The sequence below is a fragment of the Centruroides sculpturatus genome, unplaced genomic scaffold, assembly GCF_000671375.1.
Source record: "Centruroides sculpturatus isolate CEXI.00-Female unplaced genomic scaffold, Cexi_2.0 scaffold883, whole genome shotgun sequence".
Taxonomy (NCBI): Eukaryota; Metazoa; Arthropoda; class Arachnida; order Scorpiones; family Buthidae; genus Centruroides; species Centruroides sculpturatus.
Window position 1 is genome coordinate 86334 of NW_019385114.1, and position 24779 is coordinate 111112.

At 30.3% G+C, this 24779-nt stretch overlaps 1 protein-coding gene across 1 annotated transcript in view; it reads left to right on the forward strand.

Moving 5' to 3' along the window:
* Window positions 1-24779, forward strand: part of LOC111634969 (membrane metallo-endopeptidase-like 1) — a 34862-nt gene that overhangs the window by 9536 nt on the left and 547 nt on the right. The window contains exons 2-20 of the mRNA XM_023379819.1: window positions 904-1015; window positions 1726-1838; window positions 4518-4574; window positions 5410-5565; window positions 5641-5724; window positions 5800-5981; window positions 9273-9458; window positions 9542-9595; window positions 10923-11105; window positions 11189-11260; window positions 11331-11473; window positions 12041-12287; window positions 12369-12467; window positions 19743-19820; window positions 22079-22182; window positions 22249-22313; window positions 23675-23832; window positions 23920-23985; window positions 24069-24164. Of these exons, the coding sequence (XP_023235587.1) occupies window positions 904-1015; window positions 1726-1838; window positions 4518-4574; window positions 5410-5565; window positions 5641-5724; window positions 5800-5981; window positions 9273-9458; window positions 9542-9595; window positions 10923-11105; window positions 11189-11260; window positions 11331-11473; window positions 12041-12287; window positions 12369-12467; window positions 19743-19820; window positions 22079-22182; window positions 22249-22313; window positions 23675-23832; window positions 23920-23985; window positions 24069-24164 (2255 nt within the window). The remainder of the gene's footprint in view (window positions 1-903; window positions 1016-1725; window positions 1839-4517; window positions 4575-5409; window positions 5566-5640; window positions 5725-5799; window positions 5982-9272; window positions 9459-9541; window positions 9596-10922; window positions 11106-11188; window positions 11261-11330; window positions 11474-12040; window positions 12288-12368; window positions 12468-19742; window positions 19821-22078; window positions 22183-22248; window positions 22314-23674; window positions 23833-23919; window positions 23986-24068; window positions 24165-24779) is intronic.

The window sequence follows — 24779 nt, forward strand, 5'->3', positions numbered from 1 at the left end:
GTCAGTCCGTCGGAAGCTCTCGAATGACGCCGTTGTCGGATGTTTCTATGAGGTTTAATTCGCTTTCGACGCAAGACAATTTTGAATAAATAGATTAGTTTTTTTCAAAAAACTTTATTTATGCGAGTACTATTTATTGTTGGCAAGAAAAAATTTTGTGGCTCTTTAAAAACTTTGAAATTTTGTAAATTGTAATTTTTGGCTCTTCCGACTCAAAAGGTTGCCGACCCCTGGTTTAGTGTCATTTAGAAAATATACGACAATATCAGTGTCAATCGATTTAATAGTGAATGTACCACCAACAGCCAATTATTTTTTGTTTTAGTGTTTTCACTTCAATTTCCGTAAGAAATGCTGAAGTATTTAAGTGCTATAGATATGAACTTGATTCACTAAAATAGATGAAGCACATTGTACAAATTATAATGAAACAAAATCAAAAACTATAATTAAATAAAATTTCATTTTAATAAACTCGATGTACTTTGTTTAGAGAAGTCTTGATAATTTCAGCTGGTTCCATTCTAACAAATATGGACTTCACCGTAAATCCATGCGACAACTTTTACGAATTTTCATGCGGTTCTTATCTAAAATACGAATATATTTATGATGATGAAATTCGCGATCATACAATTTTAAAAAATTATATCATTTATTTAATAAAAGGCAAGTAATATTTTATTTTAAATAGTAATTTTAATAAGTGGAATAGTAATTTACGTGTAATAAATGCAAATACAGAACAACTGGAAAAGCCAGAGAATTTCGATGATCCAGCTTTCGTCAAAAAAGTAAAGAAATATTATCAATCGTGTTTAAATAAACGTACGTATTACATTGATTTTGAATAAATAAATTAATTAAATGAGAATAATTAATAATTCTGTATTTAAATTACAGCTAGTGACACAAAAGAGGCAATTCACGAAATTTTAAGTGCAGCTAACTTAGACGGTTGGCCTCTGTCTGAAAACGATAATTCAAAATTAACAATGGAGAAAGCTATGGTATTGTCATACTGTCAGAGAGCAAACTACCGAAAAAATAAGAAACGCCTTAGGATCTTGATTGAAGAAGTCACCAAAGAATGATCTTTTGAGTGGTTTTATCTGTAAAAATAAGAAAATAAGAAGTAATGTTTTATCTTATTTATTTAAATATTAACTAATCAGTTATTAGTTAAATAAACTAAGTTTAAATTCATACTGTTTAAGAAATGGGCTGCCTGAATAATTTAAAATTTGTAAACGAATGTTTTAAATTTAACAGAGAGTGTGTGTTGTTGCTAAGAACTAGCGCAAGAATTTAGATAAATAAATAAAAGGAAAAGAGTCGAAAACTGTACGTTTTTGACAATAAACAAGTACATGCAAACTGTAATAATTATTAGTACTTGATTGCTTATTGTTCTCTCTTTGTTCTTTCGGAATAATATACATTTTTTTAAAAATTGATAATCGGTATAATAGAGTTGTAATAATATGATTTTGTTCTTTGAATAATATAGACTTTAATGCATTTCCTTTGTACGAAATAAAGTTATATTATTCATCAAAAAGTGTTCCTGTATCATAAGTTGTATGTAGCAATTTTGTGCTTACTCCCAAAGAATGTAATAATTATTCTTTTCTTTTACTATAAAATAAATATACGATTTTTGTATGAAAATGTCCTTTTGCTTTTAANAACAGGAATTATTACGAAAATAATTTTGTTTTACAGAAAATGCACCATTTGGAACAATAGAACATTGTTAGAGCGTTACCTTATTTTGGTGTGTCTTGTCATTTTTATTGCCTTTCTTGTCATGATTGGTGTTTTATTACATTTTCAAAGTAAGTACTAATTTAAAGAATAAAGTATTGATACATTCCGGGTAATTGGGACAGCCACTTATTAGGGACATACATTAAAAGACGAAAACAAAAAAAATAATATAAGGCAAATTTACTTCGTTTATTTAGGACATCCCGCTGCTTTATTGGGACAGCTTACGCTCGTATATAAACGTGGAAAGCAGGTTTAAGATGTTTCTGGGCGTTTCACAAAGAATATTTATACGGTGATAAAAACCTCCTATGTTGCAGTGAAAATAAGCATTGTATAGATGCAATAATTGAACAAGTTCTTTCGTAATAACACTTAAAACATAAAGTATAGTGAAGAAATGATACTCCTGATCAAGTCTTATTGATTAGGAATATCTTATTAATTAAAACAATTAAAGATCAATTATTTATTATTGAACTAAGATGGTATTTTATGAAAGATTCAAATGAAGATCTTAGTTTTTCGATGGAAGTGAGCGCCGATTTTGTTCATTTTCAAATTCTAAAGAAATAGCATTGTAGGCACGCTTGATAAATTTTTGCAAAAATAATAGTTCTTATTTTTGTTTAATAATTACATTTTAATAAGTTCTTTTTAAACTTGAATTTATTTACACATACGCACCGTAATGTAAGTACGGTACAAAACACTGAATATTAATTATTTTTTAATAAATGAGTTTTATCTTCATAATTCATTTTTCAGTTTAGATTTTCCTTAAAATTCGCTTTATTGGGACAACCACTCAATCGGGACAAATTACTCAGGTCCCGATATGTCGTAATTAATTAATTAAGCGGAATCGACTGTTTCCTGATGTTAGTATAAAACGAAATGTATTAGAAGAGACAACGAACAAAGTGGAACCATTAATATTATTTACAATTACATGTAATATATTTATCGACGAGCTAATATTAGTGTAAACTTAATACATGGGAAAACAATGCTTTAGTATATAGATTTATCATTTTTATATAAATGTTAAAATTTAAAAGCATTATTTGCAGAATGTCGAGCATCTCATCCATAATTATTCTACTGATATTTTATTTATTATACGACGTATATTTGTTTGTATAGATATAGTGTATTAGACAATTTATTATGTACAGTACCTCTATAAAGGAAAAACAAGTTGTAGTAGAAGATCTGTATAAAAAAATAAACGTTAAACCACTCCAAATGCTTTTTTTCTTATGCGCGTTCAACGCTAAATCGTGTTTTAAACTATTATTCAGTTCTAGTGAATACAAATTTATTTAATATTTTCTTGAGTAACATTAGTACGAGCACTGACGTAAATAATAAACGTTGCATTTTATCGTAATATCAACAATATTTGTTAATTTTTTTCCGCAAAATTAAAGAATTGATAAAGAAATCAATGACATTCATAAATAAATTAAAAAACTAAATCATTTGCAAAAAATAGAATCAGCAGATATAGTTGTTCGGTCCTTTGTTATAAATGAATCAACTATACATTAAGGGAAAAAAATTAGAAAATAAGTAGCATATTTCTCCCAAGGAATAATAATTGAGATTGTCAGAGAGCAAACCGCCGAAAAAATAAGAAACGCCTTAGGAATCTAGATTGAAGAAGTCACCAAAGAATGATCTTTTGAGTGGTTTTATCCGTAAAAATAAGAAAATAAGAAGTAATGTTTTATCTTATTTATTTAAATATTAACTGATCAGTTATTAGTTAAATAAACTAAGTTTAAATTCATACTGTTTAAGAAATGGGCTGCCTGAATAATTTAAAATTTGTAAACGAATGTTTTAAATTTAACAGAGAGTGTGTGTTGTTGCTAAGAACTAGCGCAAGAATTTAGATAAATAAATAAAAGGAAAAGAGTCGAAAACTGTACGTTTTTGACAATAAACAAGTACATGCAAACTGTAATAATTATTAGTACTTGATTGCTTCTTGTTCTCTCTTTTGTTCTTTCGGAATAATATACATTTTTTTTTTAAATTGATAATCGGTATAATAGAGTTGTAATAATATGATTTTGTTCTTTGAATAATATAGACTTTAATGCATTTCCTTTGTACGAAATAAAGTTATATTATTCATCAAAAAGTGTTCCTGTATCATAAGTTGTATGTAGCAATTTTGTGCTTACTCCCAAAGAATGTAATAATTATTCTTTTCTTTTACTATAAAATAAATATACGATTTTTGTATGAAAATGTCCTTTTGCTTTTAATTATTAATTTATCAATTAATGATTAAACGTAAATTTTTAATTATTAAAAATTTTAAATTAATGATTAAACGTAAATTTTTAATTATTAAAAATTTTAAATTAATGATTAATTTTAATTATTAATTTATTTTAATTATTTTTATCAATCCTCTAATCCTAACGGTGGCAGTTTTGCAGAACATAACTATTTGCAAACATGGAACTTCTGTTGTATTACTTTACTACTTCTGCGTTCGTTTTTACAGGAAAACTGTCGCTACGATTATCTTTCTCTATGATAGTCCAAGACAAAACAATACCGCTATTATTTTTTCATAAGTATATCCATGTACAATTTATTGTTTAATACACCTATCATAATTATCATATCATAAATAAACACTTTTATTTTATGTGTAATTAAATTGTATCAGATATAACAAATTTTTATTTATTTATTTATTTATTAGAATTATTAATTTTTTATAGATATATTTCAAAAATCAAAGAAAGATGTTTGCATAAGTAACGTATGCAAATTTTCAGGTGAGACTTATTTTTCTTTATATACTATTACTATGCGATCGTTTATTCTGCTATTGTGAATTTCGAACATATATTTCTATTTAATTACTAAATTAGTATTATATATATTTTCAAAAACAAAAATTCTATACCACATTGACTAGACAAGAAGATAAGATTCTTCTAATAAGCTACATAACGAATTAGTATCGTTATGTAATAAATGATGTTAACCGTTTCTGTTTCTCGTTTGTGCTAAGAAAGACAAGACAAACATGACTCCAAATTACCGGTCACCATACTTGTTCTCGTTATTGTCCTCTTTCGAAAGTTATGTGATCCATTTATTAATAATTTGACAGTGGTTATAGTCGTAAATATGTAAGAAATTCATATGAACAGAATATTAGTGGAAGTTAGAGAATATCGGTTGATTTTAAAAACAAATAAATTCATTTTCTAAGTATTAAGATTTTACACATTCAAACAAATTTTCAATTCAAAATACTTTATACAGTTACAGTAACTAAATATCTTTAAGCAAGAAGTAAGAAGTTACTATTTTTTAAGTATTAATTTAATGTCATTTAGAAAATATACGACAATATCAGTGTCAATCGATTTAATAGTGAATATACCACCAACAGCCAATTATTTTTTGTTTTAGTGTTTTCACTTCAATTACCGCAAGAAATGCTGAAGTATTTAAGTGCTATAGATTTTAAACTTGATTGACTAAAATAGATGAAACACATTGTACAAACCATAATGAAACAAAATAAAAAACTATAATTAAATAACATTTCATTTTAATAAACTCGATGTACTTTGTTTAGAGAAGTCTTAATAATTTCAGCTGGTTCCATTCTGAAGAATATGGACTTCACCGTAAATCCATGCGACAACTTTTACGAATTTTCATGCGGTTCTTATCTAAAATACGAAAATATTTTCGACGATGAAATTCGTAGTTTTACAAATTTAGAAAATTATATCATTTATTTAATAAAAGGCAAGTAATGTTTTATTTTAAATAGTAATTTTAATAAGTGGAATAGTAATTTACGTGTAATAAATATAAATACAGAACAATTGGAGAAGCCAGAGAAATTCGATGATCCAGCTTTCGTCAAAAAAGTAAAGAAATATTTTAAATCGTGTTTAAATAAACGTACGTATTACAATGATTTTGAATAAATAAATTAATTAAATGAGAATAATTAATAATTCTGTATTTAAATTACAGCTAGTGACACAAAAGAGGCAATTCACGAAATTTTAAGTGCAGCTAACTTAGACGGTTGGCCTCTGTCTGAAAACGATAATTCAAAATTAACAATGGAGAAAGCTATAGCATTGTCATACGCGTACGACGGCACTGGAAATCTGTTTAGTTTAAGAAGTAGTCCAAACAACTCTTACATACAGGTATCTGTAACTGTAATTGTACTCGTTACTATAAGTTTTAATAATTTTTAGTAATTTGCAAAAACGTTATCAATAAATTATTTACTTATAAACTGTTATCATAATTATTTTTACTCGCATTTTAAAATTAAATAACACTTAATAATTAAACATTTTATTCAAGTGAGAAATATATTGTTTCTGTACTCGGATCAAACTTGATTTTTATATCTGTGATCGAAATGTTTTAATTTTATGAAATTAATTAAACAAATTTTAATTTTTTTCTATATAATACAAAAATTAATATAAATTTTTACGATATAAGATAAATATTGAAACAGAAATATTAGTTAATAGTTATAACTAAGTCTGAAAATTACGTGCACTGAAACACTAATAAATATGCAGTTATCTTATGCTCTTAAACTGAACGAACATGCGTTTTAATATGCAATAAAATCTTTAATTTCTTACGTAAACCTATTACAAATATACGAATTCTGCAATGTAAAAATTTGAAATAACCATTATATTATGTTAGTGATGTTACTAGTCTTTTTAAAACTGACTTTTGTTTAAAACTGTATACTATTATCATTTTTTCTAGAATTTCCATTACAAAGCTTTCCTGTTTATCTATTAGTACCGGCCTTTAAGTAGAAAAAAGACACTTTTATAATACAGAAGGATAATTGAGATTAGCAATGTCAACAGATTAGTTCCTCTGATACTTTGTATTAATATGTTCAAAAAGGATAAGCTGTATTTTCTGAATCGATATTAACCGTAATTGTTGTTCAGCACATTGTCTCTCTGCGTGGTCAGTCTGCTCCGATGTCATTCGCTATGGATGATATTCTTCTTTGCGCATATGCTGAAGTATCTAGCAATTTCTTCAGTACCAATACGGGTTTTTTCAGCTTAGAAAAGACAAATGGACAAATGTTAAAGGGATCTTCAGCACTGTTAGACTCACCGCAGCTATTTGAGCTCTGGGTATGGCACGAACAGTTTGCGTCCACTTCAGGGAAGCAAGATCTGGTTTCTTCAGCTATTCGATTTACACCGTGAGCAAACGAGGGCAATAATCTGAAGATTTTACCCTTTTTTTATGTACGGTGTCCCTTCAGTCATCAAAAGTAAGAATTTCTCGTTTTTAGTATCAGGTAGAGAACACCTGAAATAACAAAGTTCCAGAGGATCTCAGCGTTGGAACAGTTAGTCACATGTAGAATTTTGAATGACGATGATCCATATTCCTACCACTTCGACGTTAAATCATAAATTACTTACGGCGAATAGACGTTTGCGATTGATGTGCACATATGTAGGCAAATATGCACTAGTTCCTCTTCAAATTTCTCTTTTCAGACAAAGCTATATTTACTAGAGACGAGATATTTAACTTTTTACAGCTGTCACATCTGGATCACAGACAGTTCGTATGGTATTAAAGATCTCTTAACGATTCAAGAGTCGTACACAGTTGCCTACAAGGACTTATTTATTAATAGGACTTATTATACCGGTGACCTGGTTCTGCAAATTAAGAAAACAATTCAGAAAAAACAGTCTTTATTTTTACCTGAACACATGTTACACAATATCATTGTGTTTCGGACCTGTCGGTCCCTCATCAGCCGGTATAATAAGTCCTAGTAATAAATAAGTCCTTGTAGGCAATTTAAGTACAAAACTATAAGATAAGGACACAAAGGCATAAAACTTAATGCATAATTTTAATAATCCTATTTAAAAATAGCTTAATCAAAATTCGTGGAATTTAAGAAACAAAGAAAGGGTATAACATTTAACAAACTGGAATCCGTAGACTAGTCCTAGAAGGTCCGATAAACGTTCAAAAGCGATGTAATAAATGCATTTTATTTTCCTAAAAATAGACTGATAAAATTGCAACAATTTTCATTGAAGAACATTAGGCCTATTTATTTTTCATACGATTAATAGTGTACTGTACATATAAATTTTTTTATAACGTTGAAATTCAATGCGTGAATTCCTCGTAATTTGTTACTAATTCATATTTACAGTTATGCGCGTATAGATCGGTTTATGCACTCATCTGATGGAAAATAGTTTACAGGCTAAAGCGAATCTTTAGCACATAAGTTGGCTAAATACTGAACTTTAGTGGCTTTCTGCCTAACCTTGTTAGGTATTCATACATTACAATACACATATTCAGACGGATAAGCATATATCGTAATTAGAGCGATTTTTGAAACATCTTGTTGTTGTTTAAGTTATGGCAACGGCAACACAACACTTAAGCGATCTGCTTAGGGGAGATGCCTTCAGAGGTCTTTTTAAGGGAAACTGGGACCTATATAAATGTTACAGACGTGCAGAAAACCCGGAAAACTCCACGTGGCCAGCCTGTCCGAGCGAGGCGCGAACCCACAACCAGTGTTTAGGGTACGAAGACCGCTTGGCCAAAAAACTTTAATCTACTTGGCTATCTCCATGTAGATTAAAGTTTTCATTCTTGACTTTTCTTGAATATTTAAAATTGCCACATCATTTCCCATTCTGTATTGAAATTACTAATTGTGTTGAGTTGATAAATTCATAACGACAAATATAAATATGGTCGTATTGGCCAAAGTGCACAAATATTTGATTAAACAGACAAATCTCACAGTAAAGAAAATTTGATTCTAATGATTTTAAATTTTCATTATTATTGAAAAGTATCATTTTAAAATAGTTTTATTATTAGTTTCAAATATTTTCTATAAGATTGCCTGTAATAATACTGATTGTGCATTTATCAATTTTATACTACGGCGGTATGTAAAATGAGTATTCAGTTATAATATTACTCATATACTGTATACATCTTTCCAATGAATATTTGCGTCATATATACTATATGATGTATGTACTGCATGATGTATGTCTATTTTTCTGTTAAGAAATGTTTTAGAATTTAATGAAATGAGCTAAAGTTGAAATTATTTGTCTCTCAGAAAATTAACAGCAATCTTTTTTATCATTGTGTTTTGTTTTAACTTCTGTAAATAAAACATTAAGAAATAAGTGTTTTTGAAGATAAATCGTTATGAATATTAGGAAAATAAGTATTAGAAACTTTACGCCACTATCATAAAATCATTTCTGATACGTGGCTTGTTTTCATCTGAAGATTGAAAGCTAATTAAGTTAATAAATTTAACTAAATTAATCTGCAATTTTACATTTATACTAATTATAAATTATATCAATTGATGTAATATAATATATATATAGTAAAATGTACTGTAAAGTTTCCATTTCATCCATTTACAGATATATGATGGAGGTGATATAATTAGACCAGCTGTGTTATTGAATACAACTGAAGAAAAATGGATTAAATTTAAAGAAAAATATGTACATTTGATAGACTACGTACTTTCTGAATTAGATTTGTCAACAGAAAATAAGAAGAAGCATATTGATGAAATAATCGACTTTCAAACATCTTTAGCGAGAGTACATAGAAATATTGATTTTTGTTAATTAAATTAAAATTTTAAATTGTTTTCATACTTAAAATAATTTTAAATTTTGTGTAGATTTTAGATAAAGACTATGATGATAATTCAACGAATACAANCTGTCCGAGCGAGGCGCGAACCCACAACCAGTGTTTAGGGTACGAAGACCGCTTGGCCAAAAAACTTTAATCTACTTGGCTATCTCCATGTAGATGGCTATCTCCATGTAGATCAGTGTTTCTCAACCTCTAACGAATCGTCGCCCCCTTCAATAAAACCGTTACATAGTACCCCCTTCACTACAAAATTTTGATGCCGAGGACAAAGACTAACGCCAAATTCGTACTGCATCTAATAGACTAGTGACTAGTATAATGTTATTTGTTTAATTATTGTACGATATAACGAATAAAATATTTAATTATTCTTAATATAATGTTTTACTATATCACCCAGAAAATNTTCTAAATAAGACGTTTTGCTTTCAGAAAAGTAAGCATTCAGCTTAACGGCTCTGTGCCTAACCTTGTGTTGACAATGTTAGGCACATAATGATATACATAATCAAACGGATAAACATCTACCGTATTTAGAGCGATTTTTGAGATATCTTGCTATTTCTATGTAGATTAAAGTTTGCATCCTTGACTTTTCTTGAATATTTCAAATTGCGACATCATTTCCCATCATGTATTAAAAATGACTAATTGCATTGAGAACTTGATAAATTCAAAATGACAAATATAAATATGGTCTTATTGGCCAAAGTGCACAAATATTTGATTAAACAGACAAATCTCACAGTAAAGAAAATTTGATTCTAATGATTTTAAATTTTCATTATTCTTGAAAAGTATAATTTTAGAATAGTTTTATTATTAGTTTCTTATTCAAACTATTTTCTATAAGATTGTCTGTAATAATACTGATTGTGCATTTATCAATTTTATGTAAAATGTGTATTCAGTCATAAAATTACTCAAATATTCAGTGGGAAGATTTATATATACTATATGATGTATGTGCTGCATGATGTACCTCATGATAAATGTGTAATACGGTACGTCTATTTTTCTGTGAAGAAATGTTTTAGAATTTAATGTCATGAACTAAAGTTAAAATTATTTGTCTCGAAAAATGAACAGCAATCGTTTTTATTATTCTGTTTCGGTTTTAACTTCTATAAATAAATCATTAAGAAATAAGTGTTTTTGAAAATAAATCGATATGAAAATTAGGAAAATAGGTATTAGAGACTTTCCTTTACGCCACTATCATAAAATCGTTTCTGATACGTGGCTTGTTTTCATCTGAAGATTGAAAGCTAATTATGTTAATAAATTTAACTAAATTAATGTGCAATTTTACATTTATACTAATTATAAATTATGTTAATTGATTTACGTAATATATATAGTAAAATGTTGTACTGTACATGTTTCATTTCATCCAATTACAGATATATGTTGAGAGTAATATAATTAGACCAGCTGTATTATTGAATACAACTGAAGAAAAGTGGATTAAATTTAAAGGAAGATATGTACATTTGATAGACTATGTACTTTCTGAATTAGATTTGTCAACAGAAAATAAGAAGCATATTGATGAAATAATTGACTTTCAAACGTCTGTAGCAAGAGTAAATAGAAATATTGATCTTTGTTAATTAAATTAAAATTTTAAATTGTTTCCATACTTAAAATAATTTTAAATTTTGTGTAGATTTTAGATAAAGACTATGATGATAATTCAACGAATACAACGATATCAGAATTACATTCCAACTGCTCACAGGTAGAACAAATTTATAAATAGCAATAATTTTATGTCTATTAACTCTAATTATTATATAACTTAATCTCAGATCGACTGGAAGAATCTGTTCATGTTTTTATTTGAATATCTTCAACACCCAGAAGAATATAATGATCAAATTTTTTTAAAAGTAAACAGCATGGAATTCTTGACTGACCTATGTGAACTTATTGGAAACACTAAAAATAAAAGGTGAGAACATTTAATTATTATCATGAAAACATTATTTAAGTTATTATACAATCACTTTAAACCAATCGAGTCAAAGACTGTTGAGTACACAATAAATCGTTCGTTTCTTTCTGGGGATCTGGTTTAGAATTTGATCCGAATATTTAGAATTTTATAAGTAACTTCATAATTGGGACTAACTTTCCATCTGTTGTTCTCGTTAATTCTATTGTTACCAATTCAACATAATTATTAAAATTGAGACTACTCGTATTTCTCATTTTAGCTAATTACAGCTAATTGTTAATATTTTTCAAGTATTTAATAGATTTATTTTTCAATTATTAAAAATTTTCATTAGATTTTATGAAATAAAATATTGTTTACTTTTGTAATCAATTAAGATTCCTGTTATGATTGTATATTGAAAAATCATATCAGTTCAGTTTAATTAGCAATACGATAATTGAACACTAAAGATATAAGATTATAAAAAGTAAATTTTACATCAGTAAAATTAATTTTATATTTAACTAACTACTGTAATCTATACTATATACTTTTATTGATATCAATTCTTCTAAACAGAATAATATATAACTTGCAAGTATGGGGTATAATTGTTCGTTATTTGCCTCGCATCGACAACAGTTTTAGACAACTTTTAATCGATATGAGACAATCTTTAAATTATTATGACACCATTTTTCGACCACTTCCGGGTATGAATAAATTGAAATGGAAAACTTGTGTTCAAGATAAGAGTATGTATATTGACATGGGAGTGAACTACCTGATGATAAAATCCATGAATAAAAATGATGACCTTAATGAGGTAAACTAGTAGTTCTAATTTTGTAATGTAACTTTATAGCAATGAAATATTTTATTAAATTGTTTTATGACATATTTTTAGGTGAAAAGTTATTCCAAACAAATACGCGAAACACTGGATGAAATATTTTCTGAAGAAGAGTGGTTCGATAGCTACAGCAAAAATTTCACCAGAATTACAGTAAAATTTCAATTTTTATTTAATTTTTTCAATAATTTTCATATAATTGTTTTACGAAAATTGAGATTGCTGCCGACGTTTTCAATGCGAAAACGTGTACGTCGGACGTTCAGCGCGCCCCCATCCTGTAAGTCTAGAAGTTTGACAATGGAGTTTGGAACGTCAGTGAAATCACGCGCGACGTTCCAAATATATAATATTTATCGTCATTTATATCTCTACCCACTAAATAGTGGGTAGAGATATAAATGACGGCTAATGAAATAGTTTCTTTTATTAGCCGTATTATTCAGTTATTCAGGGTACTAATAGAAATTACGGCCGATGTTATCAACGTTAAAATGGTTCGCCATAATCTCGCTGGTATCTAGTGAAGAATAGTCGGTTCTTTCGGCTGATCTGTTTGGTATCGTTGACAAACTGCACACTTTCTAACAAAGTTAATATCATTATTCATACCATATCAGTAGACACGTTCTCTATCTCTGCTAACGGAACGCTGAATACCCAAACTGTAAGATAGTGTAAGATACCCATGTATAAGCCCTAAAGTTAATTGTCTTAGACTAGGAGGGATAAGTATATGATTACCTCTAAAGAGAATATACTTTTTTAAACACTGGGGCATTACAAATGTTTTCAGGCCTTCCATCCCGTATTCAATAGAGAAAGCTTTTTTACTGTCATTTCTATTATCAGAGACTTCGTGAATGAAAGAACCAGATACACTTCGATTTGGCTTTGTGGCATCTCATCGATGTTGCTTAAATTACAGTCCCGACTCATGGTATCGGCAATATGCATTTCTATTCACTCTTTATACTCCATCCTTGTTCAATATGGCATAATATCAAACATTATTCTCTGCAACCTTGGTGGAATGCAGTGCAATGGTTTTTGAAATTGATATAAGATGCTTATGATCAGTTTTGATCATTAAACATTTGGATCCCCAGATATACTGGTGGAACTTTAAACAACCAAATTTAATAACAAACGCTTCTTTTTCGATCTGTGAGTAGTTATGCTGTGTTTTATGTAGTGCTTTAGCTGCATACGCAACGTGTCTGTCAAGGAGGTTTTGAGAGGTAACAAGATAAGTCAAGTTCAACTCATCGGAACACGTTTTCCAGAAAAGTTCGGTTCGACGAGTCGAGACAGTTATGCCAACCAAGGCGGATCTGACAGAAGCTCAGATCAGCGTATCTCCGTATTGGTCGGCCAAAGGATCTAAAAATTTGATATAAGGAAACGCAACCGTTATAGAAAGAGCCTAGCTTAAGACTGTGTTGTTAGAAGCAAGCCAGATACATTGTTATGTCTACGAGGGTACAAAATAGGAGACCTTACTTTTGAGTAAGGTCTCCTATTTTTTTAGAAATACAAAGAAACGTTTATTTTCAATAATTTTTACATCATATTTAAGCTTTAACATTTATCTATTTTTATACATAAAAGCCATTTCGGTCGATACATTTTTGTAGGCGTTGTAGCAGTTTTTGTATGCCCATGTGATAGCAGTTCGCCTCCATGTTGCGGGACCCATTTGCTCAAACCTTCCGATATTGCGGCCGGATGGCCGAGTGGTCAAGGTGGCAGCCTACCGCTCTAGGGGACTCGGGTTCGAATCCGAACGGGTCGAAAAATCCCGAGGAATTTTTCGGGGGTTGATCCGTTCGTATATGTCGGGCCCCGTCCCTCACCACCCAGCAGCCCCATTGTGGGCCTGGCCGAACGCATAATGGGCTTGCAAAATGAGGCCCTCTTAGAGCCCACAGGGAGGAAATAGTTAAAAGAAAAAACCTTCCGATATTGCAACTTTTCTGTTAAAATCCTATGAATGGTGTTTCGTGAAACCCCAGGAACCGAAATGCAGAGATCATTCAGAGTGATCTGCGGATTATCACGCATGATTTGGTCAACCTTCGTGACTCTTACGTCGGAAATTAACGGTTTCCCGCTTATTTCTTCGTCGTGAATTTCAGTTGGAGCAGTTGCAAACTCCCTACACCACTTGCGAATGTTTTTGACATCCATGCACGACTCACCATACACTTCCATCAATTGGAGATGAATTTCAATCGATTTAACACGACATGGCGGCGAGCTGGTATGACATGGACATACAAAAACTGTCACAGCACCTACAAAAATGCGTCGACCAAAATGGCGATTATGTAGAAAAATAGATAAATGTGTCAAGCTTTAAAATGGTGTAAAAATTATTGAAAATAAACGTTTCTTTGTATTTCTGAAAAATAGGAGACCTTACTTTTGGGATTACCCTCGTATATTGTAAATCATTTTCAAATAAACTATGATCAAGCAGTCGTAAGGTGTTCTTTTTGACAGACTGGAAATCGGAAGGCACGGTTCGAACTTTACTATGTCGATCCTTTTGCATCAAGACAGCACCAATGGCATGCTTACCTGCGCCAACGATAATGTAACTGGAGCATAACATCAAAATATGTTATGGTTGGCAAACTCTTTGACAATTCTTTCAGCCTATTCACTGCTGACTCGTGCTGATGCCCTCACACCGAGGCAATATTTTTATTGCATAGTTGTCCGAGTGGATGAGTAATCTTTGAAAGGTTTGGAATAAACTTGGCTAAATAAATGACCATTCAGAAAATCGCTGAAGCGAAGGGACGTCGTGTGGCACATTTAGCTGACTAACCACCTTTATTTTCTCTGGGTCTGCTTTCAGTCCTGTATCCATAACTACATGCCCAAGAAACTTGACTTCCTTTCTGGAAAACCACATTTGTTTTTGTTGAGTGTTAATTAATATTGCATCGCGGAGAATCTTTATAACCTTAGCTGTTAGCTTGTCTTCTAATTCCTGTTTGGTGGCTGCATGGATGATCATGTCATCTATGTCACATTCTACTTTTTGCATCTTTTTTAGTAGATGTTTCTCGATCTGTTGGAACACTTCTAGACCTGAAGAAATATATATTGGCATTCATAGAAATGAATATTGTTTCCAGGGAGTAGCCGTAGTAGGATAACTGCTTGTTCGCTTCCTAGGAACTTCCTGGAATCAAGACAATCTTACAGTCCAAAACAGTAAACCTTTGAACTCTTGATACATGCCGTTATCTTTTTCAACATGCTTAAGGAATAATGCAAGTCTTCTTTCAAATTTTGTTTCAAACTCGCAGGATCCATTCATACTTTTAATTTTCCTTTCTTACAAAATATCACCATAGGTGAAACAGCAGGTGTAGGCCCATACACAGGCTCAATGATACCCATACGTACCATGCAGTCTAATTCTTGCTTTATCTGATCCATAATCAGATGAGGTACTCTTCTAGCAGAAAAGATTTCGAGCTTCGTATTATCAATTAAGTCGATTTGAAATTCTTTATCTTTGGGCTCACAATTGTCTAACAACTGTTCTGAAACAGTGGTACTCTGAATTCTTTTAATTAATCAGTCCCATTTAAACACAGGTTTCCTTTCCTAAGATTGGTTTTATTGTAGTCGAAGAAGTTTAACCAAACTTCTTCGACTACAATGAATTTATTCACTAAGTTTTTATGTTTAATATGCATGCCAGCCATTACGTTTTACAGCTTTGACTTTTAGTGATTCGCTCTTCATAGTGGTCAACTGACGACAAGCTTGTTCCCTTGCTCCGCATATTTTAACAGCTTTCTCCAGCGTTAAATTTTCCTTAGCGGATAGCTTTTCTCTATAAATATCACTAAAGACACTGACTACTATTTTGTCTGTGATAAGTTTTACTCTTATTCAACAATGCTGTCAGAAAATCATCAAAGTTTTCGTTTTTCCATTCAACGAATTTGTCAAACACAATTTTTTCATACGTAATGTTTACCTTTGGGTGTAAATTAACGGAACCGGCGGTCTTGGACTAATGTTTCCTCGACTACGACAGCTTCCTAATTCTTGATTATTTCAGATCCTTTCTCCAGGTTTCGTTACCATGTGACGTCTGTTGTACGGTTATATCGCAGGTGGTGACAGGTAATTAACATGTAGAGAATTAAGGACACTACCAAAGGTACTAAGGAAGGATATCTTTATTTTCAAGTGCGTCTAAACTCAGTGCTGCCTGGCCACACACATGACAATATCTAAATCCGAGGTGTCCAACCCGCGGCCCAAGGCAAGTTCCAATGCGGCCCAATAAACATGTAAACAAAACCGACAAATGTTTTAATTTTTATTATTTAATTATTTCAACGGCATAAACTAAAAATAAGTTTCACAAAACTGTAAATATTCATTCATATTTTCTTTTGAGTGGGGAAGGAAATATTTTCAAATACTTGGAGATGTGTGAATGAGGAAGGATTACTAAATAAAACTGAAGTTGTGACTCAAAGGATTATAGACCCAAATTTGGGGAATGGAGGGAAAGAAGAGAAAAGACAAAAGATAGAAAGTAGTGAGAAAGGTTAAACAGATCTTCTGTTATGAAAATATTGACCCTTAATTTTCCAACCTTTTTCACTTCTTTATCTTTTGTCCTATTTCACCTTTCCCCGCATTTGGGTCTATAATTTACTGAGTCACAACTCCAGCTTTATTTAATATTTCTTCCACCGTTGCAAGATTTGGCTACATTGCGCCAAATATGGCTACGTTTTTTTTGACGTAAAAACTATCATTTGGCGCTTAGGCTACTTTTTCGGCTACATATTATTTATAAATATATTAGTTGAATAAAAATGCACTTTAAAATGGTACTTCGTCGTTTTTCATTAATTACAGACCGAAATAAAACAAATAGTTGTGTTTTTCAAATAAATTTTTGTTTGTCTCCTTTATAATAAATGAATTTATCTATTTCAAAATAAAAATTGAAAGTGTCTGTAGAAGTAATTTTTTAAAATATCCTTTTTCGTGATAAAATTTTAATACTTATTATTATAATCTACACGTGTTAGTCCTTAAATATACTTGTATATTCGCCACAAGTATATATTAAGGTAAAGATGCCTATTATGAGATAGGCGCCAAATATGAGATACCAAGGTTTTGGCCAAACTATTAACGTAAACTATTTGGCTCTAGTGTTTTCCGAAGCGTCCTGGCAATAGCTCCAAACGTGTGTCAGTGCACGCTGGCCAGAGGTGCTGTTAGATCGTGGGTGTGCAGATTTTCACAAAAGCACAAAACAAATTTTTTGACATTAAATGTTTACGAGGTATGTAACAACGTTATTATTACGCTAAATTCTTTTAATTTACATTCATTGTATCAATTATACGGTCAATTTCACGATATTAGTGCAGTACTATTGTTTTCTTTGTCAGCAAAAAAAGTAGGCAGCCGTTTTGTAAAATTTGAATGTGTTCCCAATATGAGACACATGAGGGTTCCTAATATGAGATATCTCATTTCATATATGAGGTGAAAGTATACGTATTAGTTTAAGTTCTTTTTTTATATATTTTAGATGGCCCCAATTAAAAGGAAAACCTGGCACCACAGTGCCATGATACGAGCCGTGGATGCAGTACGGAGCAATCAAATAGGTTACTTAAAGGCATCAAAACAATTCGGTGTTCCTAAGGATACCCCAGAAAAGGCCGGATGGCCAAGAGGTCACGGTGACAGCCTACCGCTCTGGGGGACCCGGGATCGAATCTGGACGGGTCAAGACTGTCCAGAATCTGGGGTACCCCTAGTATCTCATAATAGGAGACCATTTACCTAAGACGTGATTTCGGACTTTTTTCATTTTATCTAATATAACTAAAAATGTATTATGCTTAGGACTAAATAGCAATTATATTGTTAAATATATTAAATTCCCCATTCAAAATTGTAATTTGTAAAGCTCCAAGTGTAATAGTTATTTTTTTATAGTCAAAAATAAAAATGGTATCTCATATTCGGCATCCTTACCTTATATATACTTGTGGCCCAAAACTCCTTGACTTCTTCCAATGCGGCCCAGAGAGACAAATAAGGTTGGACTTCCCTGATCTAAATTATACAGACATTATATTTGCTGTAAACGATATTAAACAATACAGTTTTAAAACGAAAATAATCTTGCCTATATTTCAATAAAATAGGAATTTATGTATACATTCGATAGTCGTCTAGACTCAAAGATAGTTCCGACCAAACTTTCAGTAAACGAGAGTTGTTAATGAAAGTGCCGTTGGTAACGAGAACGTTACGACGTTTAGTATCGTATTTCTTGCAAATGGTTCATTAAATGACGTCACAATATACTCATTTTGCTTAATAACACTACTCAGAATCACCCCATGAAGAGCTGTCAGTTGTCTGTCACTTCGAAGATTTAATCGACGATTCGATATACTTACAATACATTTTGATTTAAAGTTTGTCACAATCTGAATATGTTGTGATAATACAGTAGTTATATATTTATTAAATATTCCTGAATAATTTCGTGTTTATAATTGCTTGGGATGAAAATGATTCGCATTCCGGATGATAATAATGGCCTCACATCCGATTTTACTGAGGTTCTATAGTATTGTACCTTTTTTAACTTACGTTAAATTTTTATAGTAACTTTTTATTTACATTATATAATTTGTTTCCTAATATCCCTCCCGCGAATAACCGATCAGTAGGACTAATTTAAAATAACTTTTGTTTTATTAATATTTTTGTTCTCTGCATTTCGAACATTTTTGAATTCACCAAAATTTTCAAGTTTATTCTCTAAAATCAGGGGCAGAATTAGGTTTTTCGTGACCTAGGGGTTATTAAAGTCCAATTTTCCCCAATTTTTGTTCGATTAAGAATTATTACAATAAAACAAGCAATACTACAAATTGTTATCATTATTATACTATTAATATTAACTATTTTATACTACACGATAAGTGCACATTGTTAATGAGAAAGTATTAAAAATTTATGATATTAATTAAATTTTTGTGGGCCCTTGACATTTGGGGATCCGGGGCTTAAGCCTTATTAGTTTCTTTGTTGATCCGCCCCTGTCTAAGACACTACAGGTTTTAAGGCTTTCTTAAAACCTTTACATCTCACTCTTACCTTTGTTTTATACAATAATATTAGGTAAATAGCCAAATTTTTAGTGTTTGCTCAGCTTATGTTTACCTCGGCATATCTGCTAGTATTGAATGAAATTACTAGTTCGTCTCAAATATGCATGACAAAAACTAAATTAGATTTTAAATTTAAAACGATATAAGTATAATTATTTTTATTTAGTCAATTTTTAAATTTTATTAAATCGAGAATTTTGCCTTTAATTTTTCATTCTTCATTTTAATATAGTTGGGAAAAATTCAGCAGAACATCGGATATGGAAACGGGTCTCTAAATGTGGAATTCTTAAATAAGATGTTTGAAAATGTAAGTGAAAAACTACTGTTTAAATAATATATTTTAATGATTCTGTTTTGTTATTCGAAAATATTATATTTATTTACTTACTTAACTAATTGATTTATTATCAATAGTTCAAGGTAATACATACACGATTGGACGGGCAAATGATTACAATATAAATAAGTAAATTCTATCTACCAGTAATAATGTTGTAAAACATACTATAAAGCAAATATAACAAATATCATTACCAAAATTGAAATCTTGAGCAAAAATATTGATAATAAATATAAATAGAAACGGAATAAACATATTACCTGAAAATTATCTGAAATAACTAAAAATACACAAACAATAGTGCTTTTTGCAACTAAAGTTCGAAGAATTTACATCAATTTTAATATAGTGTTTCCTTTTCAACGGACCAACCTCTATTTTACAAACAAGTTGTTCCTTATCCATACAAAATGGACAGTATTCTTTATTCTTATTTTAAATGTGAACGATTTACAAATTAATTTTATTCAGCCGCTAATGAAACAATATTTTTTTCGGCGCAGAAACCTGCTTCTTGCACAACACAATTCATTCAAATGTAAATTGCTTTAAGTCACTTACACCATTCCACCCCGTTTCAAGTAAAAGTACAATATAAAATGAAAACCGAAAGTGCAAAAATATGTTTAATTTAACACTCTTGACAATTTCCAAAGCCCAATTTGTATCAAGCAAGTTTCCGTTCAATCATCGATTTAGTAGAAGTCTCTTAAATATTTTTTTTCTCGACCTTCACCAATTTCCAATATGTAAAGAACTATTTTAACACCATTCTTTTTATATTAAACTAGCTTTTGCCTGCGGCTTCGCTCGCGTTAAGAAGTATTATTATTAATTAGGTATAGTTTTTGCGGCTTTACTTTTGTTTAGCGTGTGTAAAAAATTAGGGCCTACAAAACTTCTTTGTACAACTATGTACAAAGGGTACAATATAATCCCCGCAAAAACTATACCTAATTAACCCCCGTCAAATATAATCCGCTAGAAATATTTAGGTATAGTATGTACTATTAGATACGGCGGCCACTCATCATCGGGTATATGTAACTCAGTGAAAACACAACGATAGCGCGTTTTAAAATACTACTAACGCCATCTATTGTCAACATTTAGAACTGAAAATTATTTTGTTCGTCTTAATTTATTCGTTCCATTAGGTACTGATAGGTTCAAACTAATACATTTACATCACCCATGGGGGTTGAATTTATCAAAATCCTATTTAAGCGGACGTCTTCATCATAGTAGCTCCAATCTTTAATTTCAGTTCAATCAGTCGAAAATCTAAGAAGATTTATACAAACTTTCATCCCCTATTTTATCCCCTTAGGGGTGGAATTTATTAAAATCCTTTCTTAGGGGATGCCTACGTCATAGTAGCTTTATGCATGCAAAGTCTCAGCCCGATCGGTTTAAAATTGACAAAGTTTCATACAAACTTTCATCCCCTATTTTATCCCCTTGGGGGTAGAATTGATCAAAATCCTTTCTTAGCGGATGCCTACGTCATAACATCTACCTGCATGCCAAATTTCAGCCCGATCCGTCCAGTGGTTTGGGCTGTGCGTTGATAGATCACTATGTCAGTCACATTTGAGTTTTATATATATAGATTCAATTCAAAAAATTCTAACATTTTAAATTTCTCTAGACAAAGAAGAACATATCTTCATTATCTAATTCAGAAAAATTCCAAAGGATTAAATTGTTACATCTCATAAAACATTGAAACCTTTCATTTAAATTGAGTTCTGTAATACGATGTTTAATATTCTGACAGAGAAACACAGAAGTTAAACCTTTTCTAAAACGTTCGAGCGTATCTTGTAAGTCAATAATAGCTCAGTCTAAATTCCGTACTCGAGAAAGAATTTTGTCCTTATCAATCAAGTTTGGTATTTTTTTAGATTCGAATGAAACAATAACGAGACATCTGCTTTAAGATTAACATTCAAAACTCCACCCTCGTGCATCACCTTGCATGTATTTATTAATATTGTTAAAAACGATTTTTTACATTTTTTATTGTTTTTTTAGTATCCAGGATGTTAAAATCGAATTTTTAATATGTTATTGAGGTATAAAGCAAATGTATCATTTAATTTTTGATAACGTAAAAATGAATTTTAAATTAGTGTGATACTTAACACTTAACAGATGTTGTAATAACGAAAAAGTAATTACAGTAATTATTTGATATAAAGAGAAATTATAATTTTTTTCAGATCAATATTACAGATAATTATATACAAAATTTCTTAGTTGTGAATAATCAAATGATTTCCGATGAAATGTTTAATCCAAGTATTTATTTATATCTTCAGAAAGAGTAAGAAAATTTTGCTTAATATAATTTTATCTTTTTATGTAAACTGATTGGTTATTTTCCTAATAGAATAAGATTTAATCCAATGGAGGTTGGTGCAAGTTTAGGATTTGGTGAAATGGGAATAGTAATAGGCATGAATTTCCTTTATGCATTTATCAGTTAAAAATATGATAACTGAATTTTAATATAGTAGCATTAAATCGAGAATTTTGCCTTTAATTTTTCATTCTTCATTTTAATATAGTTGGGAAAAATTCAGCAGAATATCGGATATAAAAATGGTTTTCAAAATGTGGAATTCTTAAATAAGATGTTTGAAAATGTAAGTGAAAAACTACTGTTTAAATAATATATTTTAATGATTCTACCAAAAATTAAAGTATTTGCTGAAGATCTACTGTATACAATTACATTAATTTTCAGAATTATCCAGAATGTTAATTATTTTCAATCATTTCATTCTTTTAAATGATTGTAAATTTAACAATGTATAAGCAAAGAGATAATTTAATTTCTACAGTTACAAATAAAAAATATTACTTATATCTTTATTCCTGAAATACTGCAGATACATAGATAAATGCTTCTACTTAGAAATTATTTTAATGAATGTAATTTTAAACTATCAAAAATAAGTGATCTGTTAATTTTAGAGTTATTAAAATATTTTTGCCCAAACTATGATTGAATGAAAATTATAAGAAATTGGAAAAATATTCATCGAATAGAGGAATAAACTGTTTGATTTTATTTCTCTCTTTCATGGCTTAGAGATTCAAATTTTGTTTAAAAATTTCTTAGTTTATAGAATGGCCCAAAAGTCAGTCAATTATATTTTTGTTTTCTATGTTGCAGGTATACTTGTGAACCTAAAACATTATAATTTGTGTATTGAACAATTTTTGTAGATAATAAAATATTTGAATAAGATAGCAATTTAGTCTTTACAATGGTTGACTTTGGGTCAATCTATATTTGTCAATTATGAAATTTTAACCCAAGACAATGTTAAAGGTAAATATTGCTAGGTTTTTGATTAGAAAGCAGCTTTCAGGAGAATGGAGTACTTTCATACTATACTATTTTTCTGATTGATCCTCATGATTATTGTGATTTTGATATAATTAAATTATGTAAATTGTAGTCTAATTGAGCAATAGATGAAAGAAATTTTCATATCATTTGTTAGTAGAGTCAAACAGTGAATGTTTGAAACTGGAAAATCTATAATTTATTTATAGCACTTCCATGTAGTGCCTTGAATTTATTGATATAAATTATATAACAATTGTTTTCTCATCAGCACAAATATAATTAAAATAGGTGAAAATTAGAGATAATATTACTTGATAAAACTTTTCATGTCAAAAATTTAAACAATTGTTGTCATATTTTGTTAAAATAATAAAATGTTTGAAACTTAGCAATGAAATTAATATCANCTAGAAAAGTATAATATAAAATCTGCTATATAAAACTCTATTTCTGACAGGAGACGAATCAGAAGAGGAAATGAAAAATTCGACAGAGGTAAACGATAAAGAAGGAGATAAAATTAATTTTTCTGAAGAATTTTTGGAACAATACAAGAAAAAGAAAAATTGTCTACAATTTCAATACTCGGAATTTCCATTAGAAGGAAATCTTACGGTATGTCTATGTTTTCAAAAACGATTATATACTTTGAACAATTTTTCGTTAAAAAAATAATAAATAAATAAATATAATGGTTTTCAGATTGATGGAAATCGAACAATTGGGGATAACATCGCAGATAACAGTGGGATTACTGTTGCTTTTCGGGTAATAATCATCATTTACAGTTTATGCTTTTTGATTTCTAGATTTTTTTTTGTAATATTTTTGTTATAATTCAATTACGGCAGGCTTACGAAAAATATCTTAAACGCCACGGAGAAGAACCTTATCTTCCTGGTCTCGACTTTACAAACAAACAAATGTTTTTCATCGGATATGCTCAGGTCAATCGATACATTTGACATGTGATTACAAATAGGCTGTGTACACACTAGGCGTTTTGCGTTGCGTTAAACGCGCGTTATCAGCGTACACACCGCGCGTTAGCTCGGCGTTAGACAACCGTTTAGTGGAGCATACGCACTGGCTCAGTTTGGAAATGGACGTGAAAGTAATTGCTTGTGTGCCCCTCCTCCATCGTCGCTATAAAAGACGATGACAGAGGCAAAGAGAATTTTGGGTGCACCCAATATTACGAGATAGACTGACACATGGAATGTTTGCGGCGTTGTATCCAAAACTAAGACAAAATAAACCCAAGTTTTTTAATTGTTTTAAAATATCTATAAAATCATTTGACAATGGTTGGTCTCTTTTAGATTTCATCAATAAGTAGATCAGTATCGAAAAGATCGTTTTCCATTTCGGCCAACGTACGTCCACTCTACCCGAAAACGCGCGATCGAATGTACAGTAACATGGCAGCACATATATCTCAAAGCGCTCGGCTGACGCCCGCAAAATGCGCGATCGAATGTACAGTAACATGGCAGCACATATATCTCAAAGCGCCCGCAAAACGCGCGTTTTAAAAAAAATCTATAAACGCGCGTTTGAGT